At 43.0% G+C, this 25,719-nt stretch overlaps 1 protein-coding gene across 1 annotated transcript in view; it reads left to right on the top strand.

Moving 5' to 3' along the window:
* PTPN14 (protein tyrosine phosphatase non-receptor type 14) overlaps positions 1–25,719 on the top strand; it is a 188,278-nt gene that overhangs the window by 82,990 nt on the left and 79,569 nt on the right. Inside the window, exons 2-3 of the mRNA XM_075925194.2 lie at positions 1,380–1,704; positions 10,539–10,708. Of these exons, the coding sequence (XP_075781309.1) occupies positions 1,531–1,704; positions 10,539–10,708 (344 nt within the window). The 5' untranslated portion in view covers positions 1,380–1,530. The remainder of the gene's footprint in view (positions 1–1,379; positions 1,705–10,538; positions 10,709–25,719) is intronic.

Genomic DNA, 25,719 nt, shown 5'->3' with positions numbered 1-25,719 from the left:
TTACAAGGCAGGGAGCAGGATGAGGATGAATTCTATGTTTGAAGTATTCAGATGTTGTGATGATGTGTGGCATATAAATACACGAATAAACAACAATGTGAATAGAATGCACACATATCTGGGTACACAGATGTTGGCGATGGAAGAGATACCTACACTTGCCAGTACAAGATGGTTACTTACAGTATATATTAGTAGGCATCCCTAGCGTCTTTGCTTTTCATGGTAAAGTGATCATACTGCCTGGGTAATTACGAAAGCTCGACCACAGTAGCTATTTTAAACTGCTAGTAAATGGCAGGATGTAAGGTGGCTTTGAAAAATAACCTTAACCAATTGTATGGTGGTTGCATTGATGGTGAAGTGGTTACTTTTAATTAAAAATTAATATAGTAAATAAGTGCTCTCCTCCCTCCCATTTGGCTTTACCTTCTTTGTCAGTGGTGACTGTAGTTATTTAGGCTAGCTAAGAGTGGGAAGCATAACCATTATGGAGCTGAAATGATTAAAATGAAAGGAATTACCCAATAGGAGGGTTCTCGCTAATGTTTCTGGCACTTCTTCCCATTCACATGCGTTCTAGCTAGTTTGGGCCAGTTTTCAGTAGTGCTGAACACCGGCAGCTCCTGCTGACTTCAGCATCTGGCCTGGGGACAACAAAGATTTAGAACAAGGCTCGATTATAGGTTCTTTAATGGAGGTTAATGGTGGGAGAATTAACACCTCAGAATGAGGCTTGTCAGAATTCAGTTTTTAAAAAAATAATGTTGATGGATAATAAGTTTATTTTTAAGCAGTTTCAATTTTTATCTATTTAAATTTTCACAGCTGTGGAAAATTAGCAGAAAGGAGATACCAGATACCGGGAATGTCCAGGCAAAAAATGTAATGATCACATACGTTGAGATTCCAAAGTGTTAAAGCTTTATAGCCATTAAAACACAAACTGTCAAATCATTTGCCAAAATATAGGGAGTAAATATCCTTAAATCAGACTCTGTGTTCTTAGTCAGCATTTCCTTAGTTTGTTTGTACATTTGGAAAATATATTTCATTGGTCAGTGTGCCTAAGCATCATGAAATCAACATTTCCGAACATTCACTAATAAGAATCTAGTTTTCCAACCCTGCCTATCCAGCAGCTGCTTGTCTGGAGCTCCTCAAAGATTGTCTCTGATATTAAAGTTGTGTTTAAAATGCAATGCCAGAATATAGTTTTGCAAGATTTTGTTTTTTGTTTTTGAGATCTGAAGAAAGTGCTTTGGGATCTATTTTACTTGTCAAGTGGAAGTTTTTCTTTGAGTTCCAACCTGTTAACATTCCAGTGATCTTTAGCATTCCACATTATTAACTATGCTTCGTATTTATATGTTATACAGAGATCCCTTGGATTTGGCCCTGGGCATGGACAACCCTCTCCAGGCTCGAAGGAGAGGACTAACTAGTGGAGTAGCATTCAAGAAAAACCAAAACACGTGCTAAAGCTATCCAAAGCATAACAGGAAGGGGAAGCCTTCCAGCCCAACAACTATGCCTTTTGGGTTGAAATTGCGACGGACCAGGCGCTATAATGTCCTGAGCAAGAACTGTTTTGTGACCCAAATCCGTCTGCTGGACAACAATGTGATTGAGTGCACACTGTCAGTGGAGAGCACAGGCCAGGAGTGTCTGGAAGCTGTGGCCCAGAGACTGGAATTACGGGAGGTAAGGGTTACCTAAGAAAGGCCATCTGTCCAGTGTAATTTTAACATTTTTTTAGCTCAAGCAATTTGTTATTTAGAATCTGTTTATAAAGATCATGTTCTGCTTGTTGGCCTCATGTTATCAGTAACTGGAACTTTGGCATACACATTCTGGTATTAATGAAAACTGAGGACAGCACACTGCCTATACTTTGTTCTGTGATTTACATTCATCCTTGCTGGGAAGAAATCTGCATGATCTGAAAGAGAGCTCTCTTCTCTGCTCATGGAAGTAAGTGTGTGTTTCTCTACCTTTGAGACGGTAACTGATAATTTACACATTTGGGATTCACATCCAAAATGGTTAAAACTCCCACTTGTGGCAAAGGCAGTAAACTAATGTTCTCTTTCTTTTTTGAGACTGTTGAGAAAGGACTAGTAGTTAAGTACCAAAGTACTAATATATGTTGATTTAACTGTGCAATTTATTTGCCAAATCCTAAGATTTTTACAAGCTGGAAATAGTCTTCAGGATTTGTTTCTTTTTAATTATTTAGATCTGTAATGGAATTTATTAATTGATAGCAACCCTACTGTGTATGTATAATTTCGGTACTTGAATTTATTAAAAATTATTATAAAATACATGATATTTGATCATTCCATCAGCTTAGCATAGTGGCATCTCTTTTTGGAACCCATGTTTTGTGGGAAGTTTTAGTCCAAACCAAGTATTATTGAGAAAGTTCAATAGATAACAAAATAAAGTTAGAAGAACTTACAACCTTAACTAGAGCTATGCATTCTTAAGATGCATCTTCCTGCATCAAGCAGTATCTTTGGGCCTGGTTATGTTGGTATTATTTTGACATAATATAATTGATTTTAAGTGACTCCACTCTGCCATCACTGTAAATCAGAATCAGCCCGTTGTCTTTTGAAGTGGGCAGCATATAACACTGTTTTAATATGAAAATAGGTTTTGATAACTGCAGCTTACCTACTTATTAAAATATAGAAGTTATGCCAGGATGGAAACCAATTCTCTGAAATCATGTAGGGCCAAATTCAGATGAACTATAAATAGATGCTATTCATAGATCCCCATTTTACAAGTGACTTGTAAGTTGAATTTTGATTGGTCAAATAATCTATATATTTGACAGAGTTTGTCTGTTTGCTTGTCTGTCTGTTCAAGAACTCCTCCTAAACAGTAAAAGCTAGGACCACCTTCCTCTTGTCACAACCTAAAGTAAGGTCAGAGTTTGGTTGTGCCAGGACAATGGGATGTGCCTGGAATAGGATGGCTTCTCATAAAACCTAACAGAAGAAAGACAGAATCACCAGCCAGGTGAACGGGACTGGCTGGGGGTGTCCCACCCCTCCCAATCAGGGACTGCCCCAGTCCCAAGCCTCCCACCCCATCAAGTGCCCTTTTGGGAAGGCTGGGGGTGGGTGGTGGTGGTGCTGAAGCTCTCCCTCCACCAGATTCATACAAGAACATTGCTGGCTTTTCCCTTTCATCAGGAAGCAAGGGGAAAGTGTGCACTTTGCTGCATTCCTCACTCTGGCTGGGGAGCGCAGGAGGAAGATCAACCTGGGACCTGCCCTGATCTCCTGACCATACCCGCTGGAGCTGCAGCGGTCATGGAGAGGTGCTTCTCACCTGGCCCAAAGCTCTATCCCTAGGGCAGCCTGCAAGCTGAACCCCTCATCCCAAGCCCCACCCCAGGGCAATGATTTCAATGAAGCATGCACATTTTCATTTTATTTTCCAAAAAAACAAAAATTAATTGAGGTAAGCACCTGAGCAACGCTGGGTAAATCTTCTAGTAATGTGTAATATAACATTTAAATAGTCTCTATAAGGTAATTTCAAAACAAAAAACCAAATCATTTCATGCTGAGAATGTCAGAATACCTCAGAACTTTTGCTCTGGTTTTCTTTTGAATTAAGTTCTCACAGTATCATCCCAATTTTGCAAAATGTTTGGATAGAGAGAGTTGCCTTTTTCTACAGAATATGGTTCTGTTATTGTTTCTTTGACCAGCTCTAGTTGCAGCCCAAAACTTACCTACTGCTTCCATTGAACTGTGGGGCAAGGGGAGAATTACTTTTTACTTTTCTCCTAAGCCTTAACAGAACCTTCATACACATTCATGTCTCAGTCTAGGCATGGGAAAATTTTAGGCCAAAGAGCATGCTTGTTTCGTGTCCTGCACCAACTCTGCACAATGTCTCCTCCTTGAAAGTTATCTCTCTCCTTTCTCACTAACCTTGATTCCCACACTCACTTTGCCTTTATCTAGATTATTTTTATAATCCTGTTTTCATCTCCTTTGTTATTTTTTGTGACTGCCTAAAAATCAATAATCTAGACCTTGACTAAGACAGTGATGTTAATTATATGAAAGCTTCTATTAAAATAAACAGCAATTGTGTGTTTAATTTGATAGACTTTTACTGGTTCTATTACAGAACTCACAGGTGTGTTATAAATTGCACCTTCAGGTTCAGAAATAAACACATCTTTCAGTCAAACTGACTTGTAAGGAAAATATTTTGTTAAAAATAAAACTCAGTTTGCTGGAGTTCACTGTGTATTGTTGTGGAAGACCTGTCAATCATTCTACCACACATGACTGAAAAACAGTATTTTATGGGTTATGCATATTTTTATTTGATCTCCAGGGAATGCAGCTCTTTCCTTGACTGAGTCAGGGGTCAAGCATAGGCCAGCTGAAAATGTAACCATGTAACTACTGTAAAATTAGTTTGAATCCTTTGCACTAAGCATCAGCTTGAAGGTTTGATTCATTTTGAGTTGACAGTTATCAGTAGTAATAAGCCTTGTAGGCCTTGATATAATGCTAAAAGTACAAAAGAGTTATCTCCCGCCCACACACGGATCAGGAAAGGAATTTCGCATAATAGGATTTATTCCTCTCCAGTAAAAGAACTGGTGACTCTATATTCACTATTACAAAAGAATTTTGCCATGCTAGCTGTCTATGAAACTTTAGTGTTTGTTGCTTTTTGTTTTCATTAAGGCTCTATACATCAATAATAAACATAGTGCACTTTAAAACCAATTAATAGATTAGCTGATATTAGGTATGTACAGCAAACTTTACCTTGATATTATGCTAGTCTCAGTACCCAGGCATAATGGAGTTGGAGGTACCCTACCATTTTAAGTGACAGTAATGGCACCACTAGCAGCACATGGTGCCACAGAACTTCACATGAATCACTGTTTCAGTCACCAGCATCTCTGACTACAGCACTGTGGCTATACACAACAGGAAGTCTTGCATTCTTTAGCCTTGCTGTCTCTCAAGATAAACAAGATTACACCCTCTGAGTGCATGAAAGAGGGAAACCTCCAAGAACAAGCAGCTGCAGTAAGTTGTGATCTCCCTTTCCAGTATTGAACTGATAGCCCAACATGGGATTCAGGGGATCTCTTTTATTAGAGGCATGCAGATACTTTATGCCTCATCTGTTGTTTAGAATTAATTTATACTTAGGTTTATAGCTGAATATGCCAATAAATGTTGAGTCATTTGTTTCTTTTGATTTAAGTTAATTAATTGAATAAGTGTTATCTGATTTGGCCCCCTCAACCTTCCTCCTCCAGTCATTCCCATGATGCTAACAGGTTAATAGGAATGTCTCTGGAATAGTCTCCAGGATACAGTAGAAGCTCAGACTTATAAACTGACCAGTCAACCACACACCTCCTTTGGAATCCGAAGTACACCATCAGCCAAAGGTAGTGTAATTGACTAACAACTTCTTGAAGCAGCTGCCTGCCTCTCTGCCCCGCCGCTTGCAGGTTTTGCCTCCCTGCAAAACGGCAGAGGGTTCAGCCCTCGCCGCGCTGTTCCCCGCCACCTCCCCATTCATTTCCCCCCCCCTCCCCGCCCCCGCCAGAGGCAGTAGAGGAAAGATAAATTGCAAGCCCGTCACTTGTGGATCCAGCTGGCGGTAGTATAATTGACTAACAACTTCTTGAAGCAGCTGCCGGAGCACTTCCGGGTTCCAGTTGGTGCCGGACTATCGGGAGTGCCGGACCGCTGGATGCCGGACAATTGGAGTTTTACTGTACCATGTTAAACGTCAACTATTAAAAAAAAGGGAAAGCAGCATTTTTCTTCTGCACAGTGAAGTTGCAAGGCTATATTAAGTCAGTGTTCAGTTGTAAACTTTTGAAAAAACAACCCAAAGGTTTTATTTAGAGTTACAAACAATCTCCATTTCTGAGGCGTTCATTACTCTGAGGTTCTACTGTATAGCAAAGTTTATTACACTGAAATTTGTGGAATTTTTAAGCTTGTACAACAGAGTTTTATATAAATAAACATCTCATTTTTAATTTTAAATTAACTGATTGTTTTCATTCAAAGATATAACAATGTTGAAAATGTTGGAACTCTTTATAACTATTTATTTAAAGAAAAATTCCAACCCCCCTCAAATTCTGCTGAAAAAGTATATTTAAATTAAAATGTATAATAAAATTTCTATTATGGACAAGGCAGTTTGAACATTTTTTACTTCTTCCCTTCTTTGCATTGTTTTTGTTACAGTGAGGCAAAACCCTGTTTTGTTTAAAATGAATGTAGAATTTCTACCAAGGTTTTGAAGTAATAGGCAGCAACAATGCATAAGAAGCAACAATGCATCCCGAAGTATAAATTTAAACCTCTCCCAAGCCCACAGGTAAAACTAATTTCCTGCTACATAATCATTCCACATAGGTAATCATCATCAAATAAATGTTCCTTCCTTACTAATTCATTGCAATATTAGATTAGATTTAGTTGCAGGTGGGAGGAGTGATTGCAAAGAAAAGGAATGTGTGGGAGCAGAAAAAAGTATAGTTATTTGACAACCTTCTAGAAGAAACCATTTAATACATGAACTCTTCAAACTAACTCGTTCACCCTCAACATGAAATGAAATGAGCTGATACTGTACTGAACTTTTAAGTTATTAGAGGGCTTACAGTAATGTCAGTGATCTTAAAGATCTCCCAAAGAGCCAAGATTATTTGTAGTTTAAAATTTACATGAGTTATTCGAAGGCTAGGAAAAATTATAAATACTGTGAGAGGCTTTGAACAGCAGAAGTCATTTTACCCAGGGGATAAAAACTAAGGGACAAAAATCAAACATTTTTAATGACTTGAAATTTACCAAGGTTTCTGGCATGTTCTGTGGGATATAAAAGGCTGTCCAATGACAGTGTCCATGTCAGACAATTCAGTGTGGAAGAAAAGGGAGAAAGAGCAATGGGAATTTAGGGGATATAGAAGTGATACTTCTCTTCCCTGAAAGCATTTAGTGTAATAAATCACCAACTGAAAGGCTTGATACACTTGTGAGTGCACAGAGTTCTTTTCTGTATATGCGATAAACAGCTCATAAAACAGAAGTGCCAGTTAGCTGAATCTCAGCTTAAATGAAAAAAAAGTTCATAAAGACATTAATTCTAACACTTTCAAATATTTTATAATGTTAACAGTTAAACAACCACCACTATCATGCATTCCTGTAAATTAGTGAATTTCTAAATAGCAAGGAAAGTAATTCACTGTCTCTGGGTATTGGCAATGGAATAGAGAGTCTTTCATCTCTAGGTACAGTACATGATTCAGAACCAGCCCAGATATATCATCCCCATAAGTTGGTACTGTTTGATGGCTCTTTGGGTGAAGAAGACTATCTCATTTTACACGGATCATTGGCTAGGTACCTGCTCAAACCCACTGCCACAACCAGAAGAAATTGCAACACTATAGACTGTCTCAGCAAAGAGGTCAGCGACTGAAGTAGCATGTACAATGTACTATACTTTAAAGCAGTGGCTCCCAACTTGTGGTCTCCAAACCCATGGTGATCCCCAATGGTACTGCAGGGGGTCCGTGGAAAGTATAAAAGTAAGGATTGGGCCCACTGCAATCCTTATTTTTCTTTTTCTTTTTCTTTTCTCCTTCGGGGGAGGGGGGGAGGAGGGGAGGGTCCGTGACATTTTAATAGATTGAAAAGGGATCCGTATTCTCAAAAAGGTTAGGAACCACTGCTTTAAAGTTCTACTGTGAGCCCAATAGACTCTATCCCATTTTGTGAATAGGCAGATAACATGTTGCTAGAATTCATTCTGGCACCTTCTACACACAAAGAGCTGTAGAGAAAAAAGTGTGTACAATTTTCTTCCACAGTTTTCTAAAAATTGCCTTATGTTCCTCACAGCACCAGCCTTATGTACATGACATGGGATTTCTAGGAATGTACACTTTGGCTTAGACAGTAGATAGAAATCATAGATGTGTCTGCATGTATAACACGATGGGTTTGGTCACAGAGGTCCCCTGAGGCTGTCGCTTGATGTGCTGAATTACCACTGAGTCTACCTACTTGCCCCTACTCTGGGGCAAAGTTAGGGGTTACTGTCCACAGCAGAGCAGCACAGACACTGAGAGCAGCTTATCTCTGTGAATGAAGGCTCAGTCAAAGGCACTTGACATAGAGCCCAAGTGCCCAGCTCCAATGGGACCAGACCCCAGATAAATCCATCTCATGCTGTATAAAAGTTTTATACAGAGCAAGTTTATACATTGTTCACCCACTTTATCAATGCTTTACCTCTCCCCGCCAGTAACAATTATTTACACTAAGTTTAATAATAAAAAATGTGATTTTATTAAGTATAAAAAGTAGTATTTAAGTTGTTGCAAGTGGTAGCAGACAGATCAAAGTAAGTTACTAATCACAAGAAAACAAAACACACCAGCTTAGCCTAATACACTAAGAATATTTGCTACAAATAATAATTTATCACTCCATTCCTTATTTCATGTAAAGTCCTCGGCCCAGAGATATCCTTTCTGACATGGTTCCAGAAGTTGTCCACTGCCCCTTTCATTACAGTCCTTTTGTTTCCACGTGTTTTCAGGTATCCCTTGTGGTTAGCTGAAGATTACTATCGTTTACTTCTCTTGCCTTATAGAATTTCCTAGGGTGGGATGCCTTTGTTCAATTCCCTAACACCTCTGTGGAATGGTACAAAATTCAAGATGGATTCCAGCATCCGGTGACATGGACACATGTCTTTATAGCACATCTGTAGGAGGACAGTTCTCTGCCACTCAATTGTCTCTTGCTAATGGACTCTGTGTCTGGCTTCTTTAGTGTTCTTTCTGATGATCATGGACACAATAATAAATCAACAGCAATATTCCTAATTTCAGATACAGAAATGATACATGCATACAAATAGATAGAATTCTATAAATCTCTGGATGTCCGCTTTATATTTACAGGGATATGCATCCATGGATGTGAATGCAAATATCCACAACTTATTTTTGTGAATTCAGATGCAGCTGAATATTTAAACTTTGTGTCTTGAACCCTGCTAATTTGCAGATAGCTGCTTTATAACTCTGGGTATCTGCATCCACATGTGGGGATGTGAATATCCATGGATCATTTTGCAGATGCAGATACAAATTTGGTGTCTACACAGAGCTCCACATATAGAATAGCTACATTCAGTGGATTTACAAACTTGCCAATGATATGTGACATGAAACATTTTGCATAAAGCATATTTGAGCTAAGCATATTTCCAAGGAGAATATGAAATACACTGTTACATATAACCATGATAACATCATACTTTTAAGGGCTTAATACTAGAGCTGGCTGGAAAATACTTGTTTTTGGGGAAAAAATGAACTATTATAATATGTTTTTATATTGATGCAGAACAAATTTGAGACCTTGAAAACTTTTCATAAAAAAAGTCTGAATGCGTATAAAATCTTTACTTGACCCCTAAAGCTCCATGCATAGATTCTTTGTAGCTCATTATGCTAGACTGGGTAGAGGGTGCTACCTCTACACCCTTCTCAGAACCTCTCAGAAGAGAGATTTTTCAGCTTAGCAGTTGGCTTCAACTTTGTCTGCAACAGGTGCACGTCTACACTGCTGCCCTGCTGCCTGAGCCCTGTGAGCCCAAGTCAGCTGACACAGACCAGCTGTGGGTGTTTAATTGGCAGGAAGATGTATCTTTAACATGCAACTCTGTACAGGTTCTGCCTCTCTGGTCCGGACTTCCATAGTCTGGCAACATCTGTGCTGTGCTCAGGTTGGAGCACTCATGGGAAAATGCCAGGCCCCGCACACAGCAACTCCTCCTCCACCCTTCCAGAGCTTCCAAACTGCAACAAATAGCTCATTGGTGGCACTCAAATTCAGGGAGGGGCCGGAACAGAGACAGGGAGGCACTTGGGAACAGGCAGGGTGGATGCGGAACCCCGTGACTAGAGACCAGGAGCACACCCCATTCCCTCAGTTGGTGGTGGGGGTTGGGAGTGCAACCTGGCAGCCTCAGGGAACCACAGACACGCTCTCTTCCCCTGAGTAACCTGCCCCAGACCCCACTCTGGCAAGGCTGGCTCCTCAACTGTCACCAGAACAGCCCAGCAGCTGGTTGCAGCAGAGGCGCTGGTATTGACTTCTCCTGTTCAAGGAGATTTCCTGGTTCAAGAACAGTCAAGTCACAAAGGTGCTGGATCAGGGAGGTACAACCTGTAAAAACTGAAGCAAACAGCACTGTGGTCCTGCATTGTGATATCTGCTGTATTTCAAAGTTATTTTACATCTTCAAGTTAGCCCTAGGAAGCAAAAAAGCAATCAAAAGACAACTTTGGCCTTGCATGTCCGTTGGAAAATCGACACCCTATAGCCTTCCATTCTTATGTGCATTTATGATGACAGTTGAATGTGTGGTCTCAAGAAACTGGCCCAAATAATAAACTGATGCTATTTTACTTCTTTTTCTAGACACACTATTTTGGCCTTTGGTTTCTCAGCAAGAACCAGCATGCACGATGGGTGGAACTGGAGAAACCTCTGAAGAAACAGCTCGACAAATTTGCCAATGAGCCTTTGCTTTTCTTTGGGGTAATGTTCTATGTCCCCAGTGTGTCCCGACTGCAGCAAGAGGTCACAAGGTATGAGAATTTCTCCCGGTTGCGTTGTTGATAGTGAATCTGGGGCATAGCTCTTTGCTTTGGATTTTTAAGAATTGGAGGGTCATCTGTTTTGCCCCCTTCCTTTTCAGTTCCAGGTAAAACCAGGGGGAGAAACCACCATTTGGCACATTCGTTTGAAAAGATTGGCTCTATGTGTTGCATCAGCTAGTGTCCTGCAAAATTGAAGTGATAAAATACACCTTAAAAATGCTGCCCATCTGCCTCAATTGGTGTGGGGACTTGATGGGGCTAGTGGAGAAAAGAGAAAGCTCCAGCACAAGGGAGGGAATTGCTCACTGAGGGAGTCCGTGTAGCTCTACTCCATCCACTGGAGTCTCTGGCACCATGGAGAGCTGGTGGAGAAGAGCACCAATTAGCCTGCACAGCCTAGTGCCTGGGATTTAACGTGGAGCATAGGCCATGTGGGGCCTCTTTCAGCTCTGTTCCTGGAGCCCTGTCCACCCTGAGCTAGAAATGGGAGGCCAGCCTGGCAGATGCTGCGGGTCTGACCAGTCACCTGTTGGGGAATCATGAAGGAATTGGCAGGACCAATTGACAGAAGCCTGGGGAGCATTTTGGCTTTCTTTGCAGCACCTTGGAGTCACAGTGGATTAGTACCTAACTGATATACTTGGTTGTTAATTTGTAGCAACTTACTGCTGGTTTCTGGTGCAGTTAAACGGATACAATGAAGGGGCCCAGAGGAAAAAGACCTGGGATTTTGCTGGTGGGCCTTGGGCTCATGACAGAGGGTCAGATCTTGTGGCCCTTGTAAGCCAAAATCATTACCCTTTGGCCTCTCTGACTCCTGAGTGCAGGAGGACAGGGGAGAGCTAAGACTCAGAGCAAGCTGAGTTCTGGAGAGTTGGCTGAGGAGCCACATAACCCCTGCAGTGGAACCATTTAAATGCCTGGCTTAGGGAAGTATGGGTCATGCTCTTCCCTTGTATTTAAGTTGCAGTGTGTTGCTTCAGATTAGGGATGTAAAATCAATCCCTTTTTAATTGGTTAACTGGTTAAAGGTAGTGTTTGACTGGCTGTCTGATTAAACGGGGCAGGTGGGGGGTGGGGGGGTGCTCCACACCAGATCAGCTAGAGTGGCCCTCTCCCGCACTCTGCGCTGCAGGCAGGGCCCGCCATGGACAGGGGCTGCTCTGGCTGGTCTGGAGTGCCCCTCTCCACAGCAGGCTTTACACACTCTGCTGCTCCAGCCCCCAGTGGTTAACCAGACCTGGTAAGTATCACCAATTAAGGGTGATGCTTACCGGTTAACATTAGATCCATGTACCTGTGCACATTTCACCTCCATGTCTGGATGAGCTGGAAGGGTAGCATAGTTGCCAGCTATTCAGGTGCTTTTGTGTGTGTTCTTCTCCAAGCCTTACACACATGCCATCTGTTTACATTTTTGGTTTCTATTTCATATTCTTTAATAATTTCTGCTCTAAATAAATCTTTGTTTGTTCTATCAGTATTTTTCTTTCTTGTGGTTTTTTTCTCCTGAAGCTCCTGACAGGATTGCAATTAACATTGTTGTTTTTAGTTTCAAAGCTTATTTCATATAATTTCATTGTTTGCATATCACTTTCCACCATAACAACAAAATTCAGGAAAGAGTGGCTGGCTTTCGTAGAGCGATTAAGTGAAAGGGGCACGTAAGCCACTGAATTTTACACAGGTTCCGCAGATTTCTTTACTCTCAGGGGAGTGGAGGATTTAATTTGGGACAGGTTTTTTTTTTTTTTTTTTTTTTTTTTTTAAGTTAAAAATAGGGCTGTCAGTTGCAGTTAATTCAAGTGATTAACTCAAAACAAATTAACTTGATTAAAAATTAATCACAATTTACTTGCTATTTCAATGACATTAAACGGTAATAGAATTCCAAATAGGACTGGCAGGGACCTCGCGAGGTCATCGAGTCCAGTCCCCTGCCCTCATGGCAGGACCAAGCACTGTCTAGATCATCCCTGACAGGTGTATTCTCACCCACTCTGTTTGCTTTTTTGACTGCCAGTGCACACTGAGTGGATGTTTTCCACTCAAGGAGAGGAAGCTTTAACTCAGGGGCTGGCAGTGAGTGGCTTGTGGGCTCTATGTGATTCACCCAAATTAGCCCCTGGTGGGATACTTTAAGTACCTGACTGTCCACAGGTTTGGCTGCTAACATTGGCTGCTCCTATTGGTTGCGGTTTGCCATTCCCACCCAGTGGGGCTGTAGGAAGTGGCATGGGCCAGGCCACGGACAACAGGAGCTGCAAGAGGACTGCACCTGTGGACATTCAGGTAGATGAAGCATCTGGCAGCTTGCCAAAGGCTAACCTTGGCAAACTGTATCCAGGCCCCAGACCGTTTATTGCCCACCCCTGCTTTAACTTCTAGTCAGTCCTCCACAGGATCAGTGCTAGGCCATGTTCCACATTTTTGTTTACCTGCAAAGTTTTCTCTGCCTCTGTTCTGTAAGATTAGTAAATGTGGTTCTTCAGTGCGATATGAGCCAGATGCCCTGCACAGCTTCCAGGAGTGAAGGGAAAACAAAGATCCCTGATCCTATGTGAGAGGAGCAAATCGTCCCTGGGCTTTGGGCTGTGTGGGTGGAGGGAAAGTGGGATATGGGACTGGCTGTGTGCTTCCTGCACGCTCCCTGTGGCACGTGGATTCAAATAGGTCAGTACTCAATGCATTGTGAAAATACTGGTGCGAGGAAGCCATTCTTGTGACCTTTCGAGGGTCCTTCATATTCTAGTAGTTTAATGTTCTGTGATGACAGAATTTCCATGTCTGGGACACTTTTAAGATGGAATGAGCTTGACTCGATCTAACACTTCCAGATGGGGACCAGTGAACTACACGTCAGCATCTAGTAACTGTGACTTGAGAGTGGGCAAGATCGAAGGGAAAAATGCAAGGATTTAAGAGGAAATCGGTGAATAGTTCCAAGGTATGTGGGCGACTATTAGGTGAGGCAGGAACAAATAGCCACTGTCAAGATTATTTTCCATCTGGTCCACTCAAGATGGCACACCTCAGATATTTACAAGTTAGGTTTTAAAAAGCACTCTGCAGTGGTGTAATTAAGTTGTTTTATCATTGTCATCAATGTAAGCAGAGTTAGGCCAACAGTGAGCACTTCTGGAAAACCCACCTTGTGTTGTTGAAATGCCAGAGGGTAAATTCACTTAATGCAGCATGATATATGAAGGCTGTTATGCCTTTTAACATAAAAATTGTCCATCACTTAAAAAATCCTGGAGGGTGGTGTAGAGACTCTGATGCCCTGCCCTGCCTAGACAGGAGAATTAATAATAAATGACGACAAATAAAGTTATTAGTCTCCAAAATAGGGCCCTATATTTGGGAAGATAGTATTCACTGTTCATCTAAGTTGCGTGAAGTGAGCCCACATAGTGTGGTGATGGTTGCTTTATAAATGCACATCATAACTCATCACTGGATGAGTTTATGAGGTAGGGCTGAGCAAAATATGGTACACAGCCCAGCAGGCACTTCAGGTAGTCTCCCTGCCTGACTCGCCTCTGCACACTGCTCAGAGTAGCCGGCTGCAGATGCCATATGCTTCTCTGATCGCTGGGAGCTCGGATGCAAAGGGGAGAGGGGCTTTATGTGCTGCTCCGCCCACAGCACAATCATGCAGCTCCCATTGGCCAGTCTTCAGCCAATGGAAGCTGCCTGTGCTCTGTGCGCCATGCAGGGGGTGTGGAAGGCAGGGAGCCTGCCTGAGGGATTTGCTGGGCTTATGTCTGGATAAGATCCTCCTAGCCAGAGCCTGTCTCTGGCACCCCCCCCCCTCCCTCTACCTAACTCTTTGCCCTGCTCCCCACATAATCCAAACCCTTTGCACCTCCACTCCTGTCCCCATACCTCTTCCGAGACCCTGAACTCCAATCCCCTACCCCAGGTCACAACCCAAATCCCTGGAGCCACTCCTGCCTCAGGTCACAACCTCATCCCAGATCTTGTACCCCAGCCTTTACTGCTACTCCAGGCCAGAATGCTCTTTTGCACCTATACCCCCTCCTGGACTCTGCACCCCCTCCTGCACCTGAATCCTTTGCCCTCTCCTTCACCCAAACTCTCACCCAGATCCCACTTCCTGTACCCCAGTCCCTTATCCTAAACCTCCTACTGTACCCAACCTCCATCAGAGACCTCACACCTCCTCCATTAATATTATGAAGAATGCAGCCCTTGTCTACTTACCAAATTCTTGGAGTAGCCCCCCATCAAAAATTATTGCCCACTCCTGGTATAAGGTGACAGAAAGTCCATAGTGGAAGAAATTCTTGGTAAAAGTTCCCTTCTAGTTCAGAAATTCATAGCAGAGTCTAATATAAGTGCAGGCTCTTTTTGCTGAATAATCAGCAGTAGATTTATTACATAAGTGTTCACATACCGTAAAGTTGTGAGTACAGTGCGCACTTTTTTTCCCGTTTTTTTAATGTCAAAGTCGGGGTGCACATTATCCATAGGAGGTTTTTTTTAAAAGTTTTAAACTCACCCTCAGCAGGCATGAGCTGGGTGGGGGGGGGGAGTGCAGACATGGGCTGGGCTGGGTTGGGGTGGGGGGGCTGGCAGGCGCAAGCTCTGTGTGCTGGCAGCTAAGCGGGGGATGCTCCCCCGGCAGGCGCGAGCTCAGTGCACAGACAGCTGGACAGAGGAGGCTCCCTCGGCAGGCATGAACTCGATGCGCCGGCAACTGGGCGGGGGAGACCCCCCCCCCCAGCAGGCACGAGCTCAGCTGGGCAGGGGGACCCCGCGGCAGGCGCAAGCTCAGCTGGGCAGGGGGACCACGCGGCAGGCGTGAGTTCAGTACACACAAGCTCAGCTGGGCAGGGGGCCCGGCGGCAGGCAGAAGCCCCTTCCTTTCTATGCATACCTTAAAATCTCACGTATAATGGGAGTATGCATTATAGATAATAGTTTAGTTTATTCAAGAATTTTGACCTTTAAAAGACAGATGTGCATTATATATAGGTGCACATTATACGTGAGATTTTATGGTAGGCTAAGTCTACACTGTACTATAAACTTGAAATAAGATACACAATTTGCGCTGTATCTTAATACACAACTATCTATACAGCACCAAATTTTGAAATAAAGTGCTATTTCGAGACATCACTTGACCCTCATGGAATGAGGGTTACTGGGATGCTGAAATAGCATGCCTGTTATTTTGAAAAATATTTCGAAATGATGGGTGGCTTGTGAAGTTGCGGGGTAGCTATTTCAGGATACCTCTGGTATGCCAAAATAACTTTGATGTGTAGACATTCCCATAGTTTTGCTTCCTGGTTTATCTAGGATTTTGCAAACTATCTGCCCTTAATGGCAACTACAGCAGAAGCAATTGGGTTGGGAGTAGAGGTCTTGGCACATTAGCAAAGGATTTTTTCATGGAAGGTGCTATTTCAATTACAGTCTAGTTAAACAACTTTTCCAGTTATCCAGCTGTTCTCTGAGCTACCAGGCATCACAGATGGAGATGCTGTGCCTGTTTAGACATATTTAACGTGCCTTGGATTTGTGTGGTGTCTGATATAAAGCAGTCTTTGTGATGCCCTGCAAAATAGATATTTGCATAGATTAGAAACATAACTGCCTTTTATTTGCTGTTAACTCAGAGGAGGCATCTTTCCAACAATTTGCGCTTAAAAATAAGCCTTTGTATAATGTTCAGAGCAAACCAGCTTGTTCTGTTTTGCAAACAGATCCCATGTGCTCTCATCGCTACTTCTCATGTGGGTGTAATGCTGTTTTCTGCACAAGCATCAGTCCCCAATTTAATTCCAACTGCAATTTCGTTTCCAGATCTTCCCAGTCATCAGGTGTGAGCGTGCATTGTGGAGTGCATCTTGCAGTGTATTTTTTAAAAATCTGCTTTGCAAGAGGTATACTGTACCTTGTAGGATTTAAGCTCATTGTTTCGAGAGGTATTAGATAGTGTTTGTCCACTTGCAGAATTGGGCCTCTGGTGTATCAGTTCTGAGCACCTTTCATTCTCATTGATGTAAGTGGGATTTGAAAGGAGGAATGCATACAGGAGGAATGCTGCACCTTGGAAATTGGGTTTATTGTCTGTGTAGGAAGATCAGAGTACTTTGCATCTTGTAGGAGTTACTCGGCACTGTGGTGGATTGTGCCTTACGTCTGAATCCCACAGCTAGCTCTGCATTTCCTCAGGGAAGGCAATGTACAACTTTTATGCAGGGACCAAATTTGGAAAAGGATGGCCACAACTGCACCTTTCGAAATTGAAAATGAATGTATTTACAGAGGAAAAAGGAGCCTTTGTGGCTGCCAGGAATGCTTTTGTGGAGGCCCTTCAAAAAACTGGCCCTTTTAACTGGATTTACAATCCATTTCTTTTTATATTTTACCTCCACCTCCTTTTGTCTCCCAGCTTTACTGTTCATGAAATGTTTCTTCCTCAGAGCCACTCTCATCCCATTTTATTTTGCTCCATATGCATAGTGAGGAATTGATAATCTACTGTTACCATTAACGTGACAACAGACTATAATGAATGGATGGTTTTGACTTCACTGAAGAATAAGAGCAGGAAAATCTGGGATGCAACCATGGTTCCCTCTAATTTTTTCCATCTGAGTGTTATATGCACCAAGGCATGTGTGGATGTGCACCGCCAGTATCCGCACATACTGCTGGTTGTGAGTGCTCTGCTAATCAGCCGGGCAGCATTTGAATCTCTCCTCATTCGCTGCCCAAGCACTCAACTTACAGGGAACGCTGGTTAGGGGGGAAACACAGAAAATAACTGGTAAAGTCAATCTATTTTGATCTGGGCTCTTTTTTATCTCTCAAATGTTTTTTCATTGAGGAAAAGTCCATCTCTTAAATATCTCTGTTTGTTGATCTTATATTTTCTTTAAATCTGTTTTGCTTTGTCATTATTTTTTATAAATCTAAAGCTAAATAATGACAAATGCTGAGCACTGAGGCTACCGTTTTCATAATTTTAATACGAATACCACCATATTGTTGTTTTCACATTAGTGACTGCTCTTTTTAAGTGGTGCTTTTAATTGCCTTGGTAAGGTTGTATAACACACTGTGGGTATGTCTACACTACCCCGCTAGTTCGAACTAGCGGGGTAATGTAGGCATACCGCACTTGCAAATGAAGCCTGGGATTTGAATTTCCCGGGCTTCATTTGCATAAGTGGGGAGCCGCCATTTTTAAAACCCCGCTGGTTCGAACCCCGTGCAGCGCGGCTACATGGGGCACGAACTAGGTAGTTCGAACTAGGCTTCCTATTCCGAACTACCGGAACGTGGAACGAGGTGTACCGGTAGTTCGGAATAGGAAGCCTAGTTCGAACTACCTAGTTCGAGCCCCGTGTAGCCGCGCTGCACGGGGTTCGAACCAGCGGGGTTTTAAAAATGGCGGCTCCCCGCTTATGCAAATGAAGCCTGGGAAATTCAAATCCCGGGCTTCATTTGCAAGTGCGGTATGCCTACATTACCCCGCTAGTTCGAACTAGGAGGGTAGTGTAGACATACCCTTTTTGTTCCAGTCCCTCTTTGTGGCACGCTCAGTGATGTGGAAGCTTTATGGCTTTTAATGTGGTACAGTACGTAAACTCTTTCTTTTCTGTTTTGATCACATCTGTGCCTTGTGGCCGAGTGTCTCTTTGTCTGCTTCAGAATGTAAAGTGTTTTAATAGTTTGGGGCAATATAGTGACTCCCTTGGCCAAAACAGGTCTTCAGAATCCAGTACGTAGGTCAAGAAAACCATGAGGTATATAGCATAGGATTTATTCAAGACAACTAAGAGTATGCCTGTCTGAAGTAATGGGACATGACAGACTGCATGGCAGTGCTGATTAATTCACACCTTTGGTGTGAAGTCAGGAAAGAGGCAAAAAAGTGCCACTTGCTTGTATCTTACTGAGATTATACAAGAAATGTAGAAAGATAATAATGACTTCTAAAAATTAACATTGTGCAAAACATCATCTGGATTTTTAAATAAAAATAATTTCAAACAAAAAATTGTAAAATAAATCAAATGAAATATTTTATTGCTTGATGGGCTGGAAGAATTGTGCGGGAGCTGGCAGTATGGGGAGACAAAATGTGTGGAAAAGAGATTTAAATACACAAGAGAAGAGTCTGATCTCTCTTATACCAGGATCCACGTTGGTTAATTCCACAGAAGTCATGGCTGTCAATTCATATTGAAACCTCCCACCCTCACAGCCAAGTTCTCGATCATTGGGAACCTGAGGAGGCTGTGCAAATCCTACATTTAATTGTTGAGGTCAGCACTGAAGTATATAAATGGCATGTCAAGTTTCAAATCTTTGCGGCACGGTAGACGTCCTTAATCCGCCCCACCTCACAGAAAGGTACCTGATTTTCACAGGGGGGACTGATGTGGAAGTTTCCAGCATTGTGGCAACAACCTCTCTCTGAAGCAGGCTGTTATTGCACACAAGTGAGCATGCTTTTAATTTTGTCTTTAGTGCAGACTTTAGCCTCCAGTGTGGGAGAAGTGAGGGGCAAAGGAGGCAGTTGCCCGTGTGCCCTTTGATTTAGAATGGTCCAGAGCCACAGGGCCTTTAAATCACCGCTGGAGCCTCATGCGGTGCTGTCTGGTGGGATAAGGGGAGGAAGACAGGAGCACTGAGGGCTAGCTGGGGGAGACATGGCATGGTATGGTCTGGGTGATGCTGAGGGCTAGCTGCCTTTCAGCCCCACCCTTTCTCCCCAAGGCCCCAGAGCCAAGCCATTCCACATTGCCCAGGGCATGACAAAGTTGGTTGCCAGTTTTGTCTATACAGGGAAGCAGGGCTGGTCGGCTGGCCAGGGGAGATCAGGTGGGAGGGGGCCTGGCCGACGGGAAGTGGGGCTGGCTGGGAGAGATCGGGGGGGCCGAAGACCAGCTGGCAGGAAGCGGGGCTGGCTGGGGGGGAGAGAATGGGGGAAGAAAATCAGCTGGCGGGGAGCGGAACTGACCCGGGCGCACACAGTCTCGGGGCACTGCCCGTCCCATGCACAGTCCTGGCAAAGCACAAGCAAGTCCGGCCCTGAGGATTCCATCCCGCCCTGTCCCTGTCCCTGCCCCCCTCCTCTCTACTGCGTAGTTGAGTCGCCTGGCTGGTAGACACATTCACACAGCATGAGCGCGTCTACCAGCCAGGCAGTACGCAACTATGTACTGATACTCCTAATAATAATAAAACTTACCTAATTAGAAAATACCGGATATTTTATGTCCAGTATTTTCTTAATTTTTTTCCCAGACAGAACCCTCAAATACCGGACTGTCTGGTTCAAAGCCGGACACCTGACAACCCTATTATACAACTTCATCTCTCTGGAGTTGTCATCTAGCCATTGGTATCTCTAGATTCTGATGTCTCATGTTCTTTAGATTTTTAGTGCTCTGTTTTATTTTCTGTGGTAATTGTCTCGTAGGTCTTACCTGAAGTATTGATCCCAAGTGCAATAGCCAGGAGCACTGTGATGAAATAAAGAAAAGGAAAAGTTAGACTATCTACCAAAAATAGCTTAGTAATGACATTGGACTGTAACGGAAACTCCCAAAGGAGGCAGTAGAAATGTTAATTATATGAATTCAGAGTGGCCAAAGCAATGAAATTTACCCTAGGGAAGAATCCTGTATTAGACTAGATAATATGAAGTACAGTAAAACTCCAGTTGTCTGGCATCCAATGGTCCGGCACTCCTGATAGTCCGGTACCAACTGGAACTCGGAACTGCTCCGGCTGGACAGACAATTGGAGCTGCTCTGCCCCCGGCTTCTGTAAGTCCGCTGCTGCTGAAACTGATCAGCGGCTGACTTGGGGAAGCCTGGTACAGAGCAGCTGGAGTACTGTCGGTTTGGTCCCGCAGCGCCGCCATCTCCCATGCTGCGCATTTCCCCGCCGACCCCCCCAGCCCCATCCCAGACCCCTCATACTCCGCCTTCCGGTACTCCGGCATATTTGATAATCCAGCACCCCCTGGGTCCTAAAGGTGCCAGATTATCGGAAGTTTCCTGTATTTTGCTTCTCTCATTTTAGTGTTTCTGTGACATTTTTTTCAAACCACTGGATTTTGTGTAATGCTTATAGTTACTGCAGCACAAAATAGTCACCAGCTTTATTGCCCTTTCCTCCTGTAAACAAAGCAGTGTTCAAACAGCTTTAACATTTTCCTTTTAAAAAATAAGCAAAGTATAAGAGCCTCCCATTGTAATGGGGTGGGTATTTTTTTTTCTTTACCAGTATTCAGTGGATTCTTTCCCCGTGTTTTATGTTCATTACAAATGTTGTATTAATGGCTGGGAAACACTCTTGCAGACTTAAAAATAAGAGCTCCTTCAAGGCAGACTTAAGATTCAGCATTCATTCCTATTTATAAAATAATTTGCTGAGGATGGCAAGCATTTCTCCCTGCTGACTCCCTCTAGTGAATGAGGAGCTTGTTCTCTGTGTGTTGGTTATTGAAAGCTGAGCTTTTTGTGCCAGATATTTTCAGAAGCTTTGACACCCAGATCTAATCTAAAACATTGTACTGTGCTTTCAGCCCAGATAGCGAGTGTGTTTCCATGTGTGTGGTGGGGGTAGGGTGGAGTATATATTTAACCATTCCATGAAATAATGTTAGTGTTAAGATCCAGGCTACTTTAACCAGGAAAAAATGCTAGCTAGTGTGTTTTGAAGTCCAGAAATGTTGTAACAGCCGTGTCCTGTGATGAGAAAGCATAATGTTTTTATGTTGATAGTTAGGAAACATTACTTTATCTTCATTTGGGAGCTTAGTTTCATATTCATGACCCCACTGGGTCTTGTGTACCTTTAAAATCAGCTGGGATTTTGTTCAGTGTCTTATTAAATGTCAGCCTTTCCACAAGGGTTAGGATTTGAGTTCCTAGTCTCCTAAAGTTTTGCATCTTTATCGTAAGATATTTAAAGACATGGGGCCAAACCTTCCTTTGCCGTTTCAGAGGAAAGCAAGTTGTTACTCCCCCGTACCTTCAAGGAGAGCTGTGCTGATGGAACCATTCACTAGTGGAAGAGGGGGGATGGCCTGGCCTGCTCTTTCTTGGCTGATCGAGGGATGTTAAATCCTGGTTAATCAGTTAACTGGTTAAACTTTAGCTTACTGTTTAACTGGTTAATCGACAAAAGCGGGATCCTGGGTTGGGGACTGCTCTAGCCCATCTGGAGCAGCCCCCAGCCTGCAGAGCTCTCAGCCCCCATGCTCGGGCTGGGCTGCTGCCGGCTCCCAGCCCCCACTGAATCAGCCCCTGTCTGCAGCAGGCTCGGACTGTCTGCGGGGAGAGGTTGCTCCGGACCCTGGAGCAGCTCCTGCCTGTGGGGCACCCGGGCTCCCCATGGACAGAGACATCTCCTTGGGAGCAGCCCCTGCCTGCGGGGCACCCAGGCCTGCGGCGGGCAACCTTGCCAGCTCCTGTGATATTTGGTTTCACTTTGGAAGGCTAAGATTCAACATTAATTCCCTGTATGTAAAATTTGCAATGGGTGACAAGCCTCCCCTGCTGACAGGGCCTCCATAAGGGTACGTCTAGACTGCATGCCTCTGTCGCCAGAGGCATGTAGATGAGGCTACCAAGCATAGGAAAATGAAGCGGCGATTTAAATAATCGCCGCTTCATTTAAATTTACATGGCTGCCGCGCTGAGCCGATCAGCTGTTTGTCAGCTCAGCGCGATAGTCTGGACGCGCGGATGTCGACATCAAAGGCATTTGTCGACCACCCAGGTATGCCTCCTGGGATGAGGTTTACCTGGGTAGTCGACAAATGCCTTTGATGTCGACACCCGCGCGTCCAGACTACCGCGCCGAGCCGACAAACAGCTGATCGGCTCAGCGCGGCAGCCATGTAAATTTAAATGAAGCGGCGATTATTTAAATCGCCGCTTCATTTTCCTATGCTTGGTAGCCTCATCTACATGCGTCTGGCGACAGAGGCATGTAGTCTAGACGTACCCTAAGACTTTTCAAACCTGTTGCTCAGAACACACTGTCATCCTTCCTACTGGCTTGCCTCAGTGAAGATAAGGGTCTGTTGTTTACCCACCAAAAGCAGATTTTTCTCCTTGAGGTCAAGTTGTAGAGATACGTTGTATGGTTGGTACTGTAGGGTCTGGGGTCTGTCCCTGCACACAAAGCATCATCTGTTTATATGTGGCAATGAGTTTGTTGCATGTGCACTGGATGACTTCTTCTTTCTTGCACTTAACTCTGAAGCAGTTGTTGGCAGACAGGGTACTGAAGTAGATGGACAACAAGAATGATCCAGTGTATACATCCTAGATTCCTCTATTTTAAGTATGTTATTTATGGCTGTAGGTATTTCTCCCATTAGATTTTTCCAGTACTGGCCATACATTTTTGAAGAACCTTCCAGCTGAAGTTTGCCTATGTGATCTGAATGTGTTCCTTTGTTTTTGTTTTATGCTTGATTGAGATTGTTTTAAAACCACATTTTGGCACTATTGTAAACTTCCTGTGATGTTCTGCAGCATGCATGAAAATTAAGAATCCCCTCCCCCTTTTGAACTGAAGTGGAAAGTTACGAGTCTAGCTTTGTTTACATGGCACACTATCTTAGGGAAATGAATGGTCTTCTGAATGTGAAAGTTAAAAAACTATAGCCCAAGGATTTCTAGAGGGAAGTGGTCTTTAACAGCAAGTCTAGCTAATCATGTAGCATTTCAGATAACACTTGTTGCATTAAGGTAGGTATTTATTCTTGAAGGCTTTGTCAAAATTGTGGTTTGGTACAGAGCAGGGAGGGGAAACCTCTTATTTGTTTATAAATGCCTTTGTCATGTTTTATTACTGATGTAAGTAGCATTTTCTTTAGAAGTGAAATAAATCTAGTGGACAAAAATCTAGTGTCCAAGTGGACTAAAATAATAACCATGTCACAAATACAGTAGCTTGGCAGCAGGGAGGTGAAGCACTGAATGTGAACCGGAAGTGGATTCCCTTCTTGTCTCTAGAAGTAGATGCTCGAAATCAGCAGAGAGGCATGTTGGTGTGGAAACTAACACTGTTATTGTCTGCAATGGACCTTTTCCATTACTTGAGGATTTAATTCCCTAGGATTGTCTGTCACCTTCCTTAATCATTTATACTTGCTCTCCAAAGATATAAGTTAAAAATTTCATCTTATGTGACATTCATATCTTTCTCTTTCCCGTTCCACAAAGCAGAGGCTAGGGTTTCCAGGTGTCTGGTTTTGAACCAGACAGTCCAGTATTTGAGCTTTCTGTTTGGGAAACAAATTGAGAAAATATAAATGAGAAGACAGAAATATCCTGTATTTTCTAAATAAAATGTAATGTAGATTGTGATGTAATGTCAGGTGTGTCCAGTATTTTTTTTTAAACCATCTGGCAACCCTAGCAGAGGCATAATATAGAATTAAATGACTGTGCTAAAGTCAGCTGAAAATCTAAATCTCTCAATGCATATATGCATGTTGGGCAAATTGTTTTGGGGGACTTGAGCAGAGATACCTACCTGTTTGCTGAGCCTCTCCTCCTTTTTTCTCTTCTTGACTATTGAGAACAGCAATTGAAACTGAAATTTAAAGAGTTGAACTGCTCTAATGGTAACATTACCCCCTCATCATGAGTCCTAGAACATTTCAGGACACCACTCTTGTCTGTCAGTGCAGGAGCAACCATGCTGAATATTTATTTCTGCAGCATGGCCTGTGTGTACTCAGGTATCCCCCGCCCCTGACATTGGTTTAAGTATCAGTGTAGTTAGGGAGGTATAGTTATGGCTAGTCGAGTTCAGATACATCTGAAGGATGCAGGTGTGCACCCAAGTACGTAACCTACACGGCTCTCTGCTCACCCAAGCCAGGCTTTCCTGTTTATATGGCTGTTTACAATATAAAGACAAAACAATTAAGAAGTGGAAAAAAATGAAGTATAGTTGTTTACTGGGGTAGCTTTAAAATTATAATATTCTGTATTCTATTTTATATGTATTTTATATTCTATTCTATCTGGTATTAGAGTATCACCAAATGACACTGGGGTCCCACATTACATCCTCATAGGGAGAGATGTTCCTTTCCCCCAACAGCTTGTGATCTAAAAATAGACAAAGAGTGGGTGAATGAAAGTATTATCCCCCTGTGACACATGGGGACTGAGGCATAGTGAGACTGTAATGTACTGTGTCAGAGAGGAAGACTGTTGAATTGAATCTAGATCTCCAGAGTCCCGGTCCAATGCCTTAACCATGAGACCATTGTTTCTGACTAGATATTGTGGGTTGCACATTTATTGTGTTTCAATGAATTCTATATCAATTTTGCTTTTAAATGCCAGTGCTATAAATTCAGGAGGGGGGCTGAAACCCTTGCTTTGTGCATCTCCACAAGTCGTAGAGACAGTGGGGACCAAATGAAGTCCCGTATTTACATCTGTACAAATCCCACTTTCCTCAGATGCTTTGAATGCTGCAGTGTAACTGAACAGTTTGAAGACAATGGTATTGTACAGATGACCCTACCATTGGGAGTTAGATAATGATTCTGTTGATGAATAAGTCACAGAGAATGTACTTCACTTCCTGGATGCGTGCTGGTCTGGTGAAGTAAAGAAGTGACATTTTTTTCATTGCAGATATGACTGAGTTCACATACACTAAAGAAGAATTCCTTGTGGCTTGAAAGCTTGTCTGTCTCACCAACAGAAGTTGGTCCAACAGAAGATAGTATCTCACCTCCTTGTCTCTCTAATACACTGGTCCTGACACAGTTACCCTCTAGCACTCTCTCCTCTTCCTGTTCGCTGCCTCTTCATGACAGGCAGCAAGGAGGGGGAGGAAGCAACTAGATGACTAGTGTGTTGACAATCCAATAAGCTTTTGCTTATCGGATAGTCGATTAGTCGATTGCATCCCTAGTCCTGAGCACTGCACACATTTTTGACACAGTTATGTGATTC

This window comes from Pelodiscus sinensis, chromosome 3 (genome assembly GCF_052426305.1).
Source record: "Pelodiscus sinensis isolate ZL-2025 chromosome 3, ASM5242630v1, whole genome shotgun sequence".
NCBI lineage: Eukaryota > Metazoa > Chordata > Testudines > Trionychidae > Pelodiscus > Pelodiscus sinensis.
The sequence above is the reverse complement of the archived record's forward strand: the minus strand, read 5'-3'. Positions and strand labels throughout refer to the sequence as shown.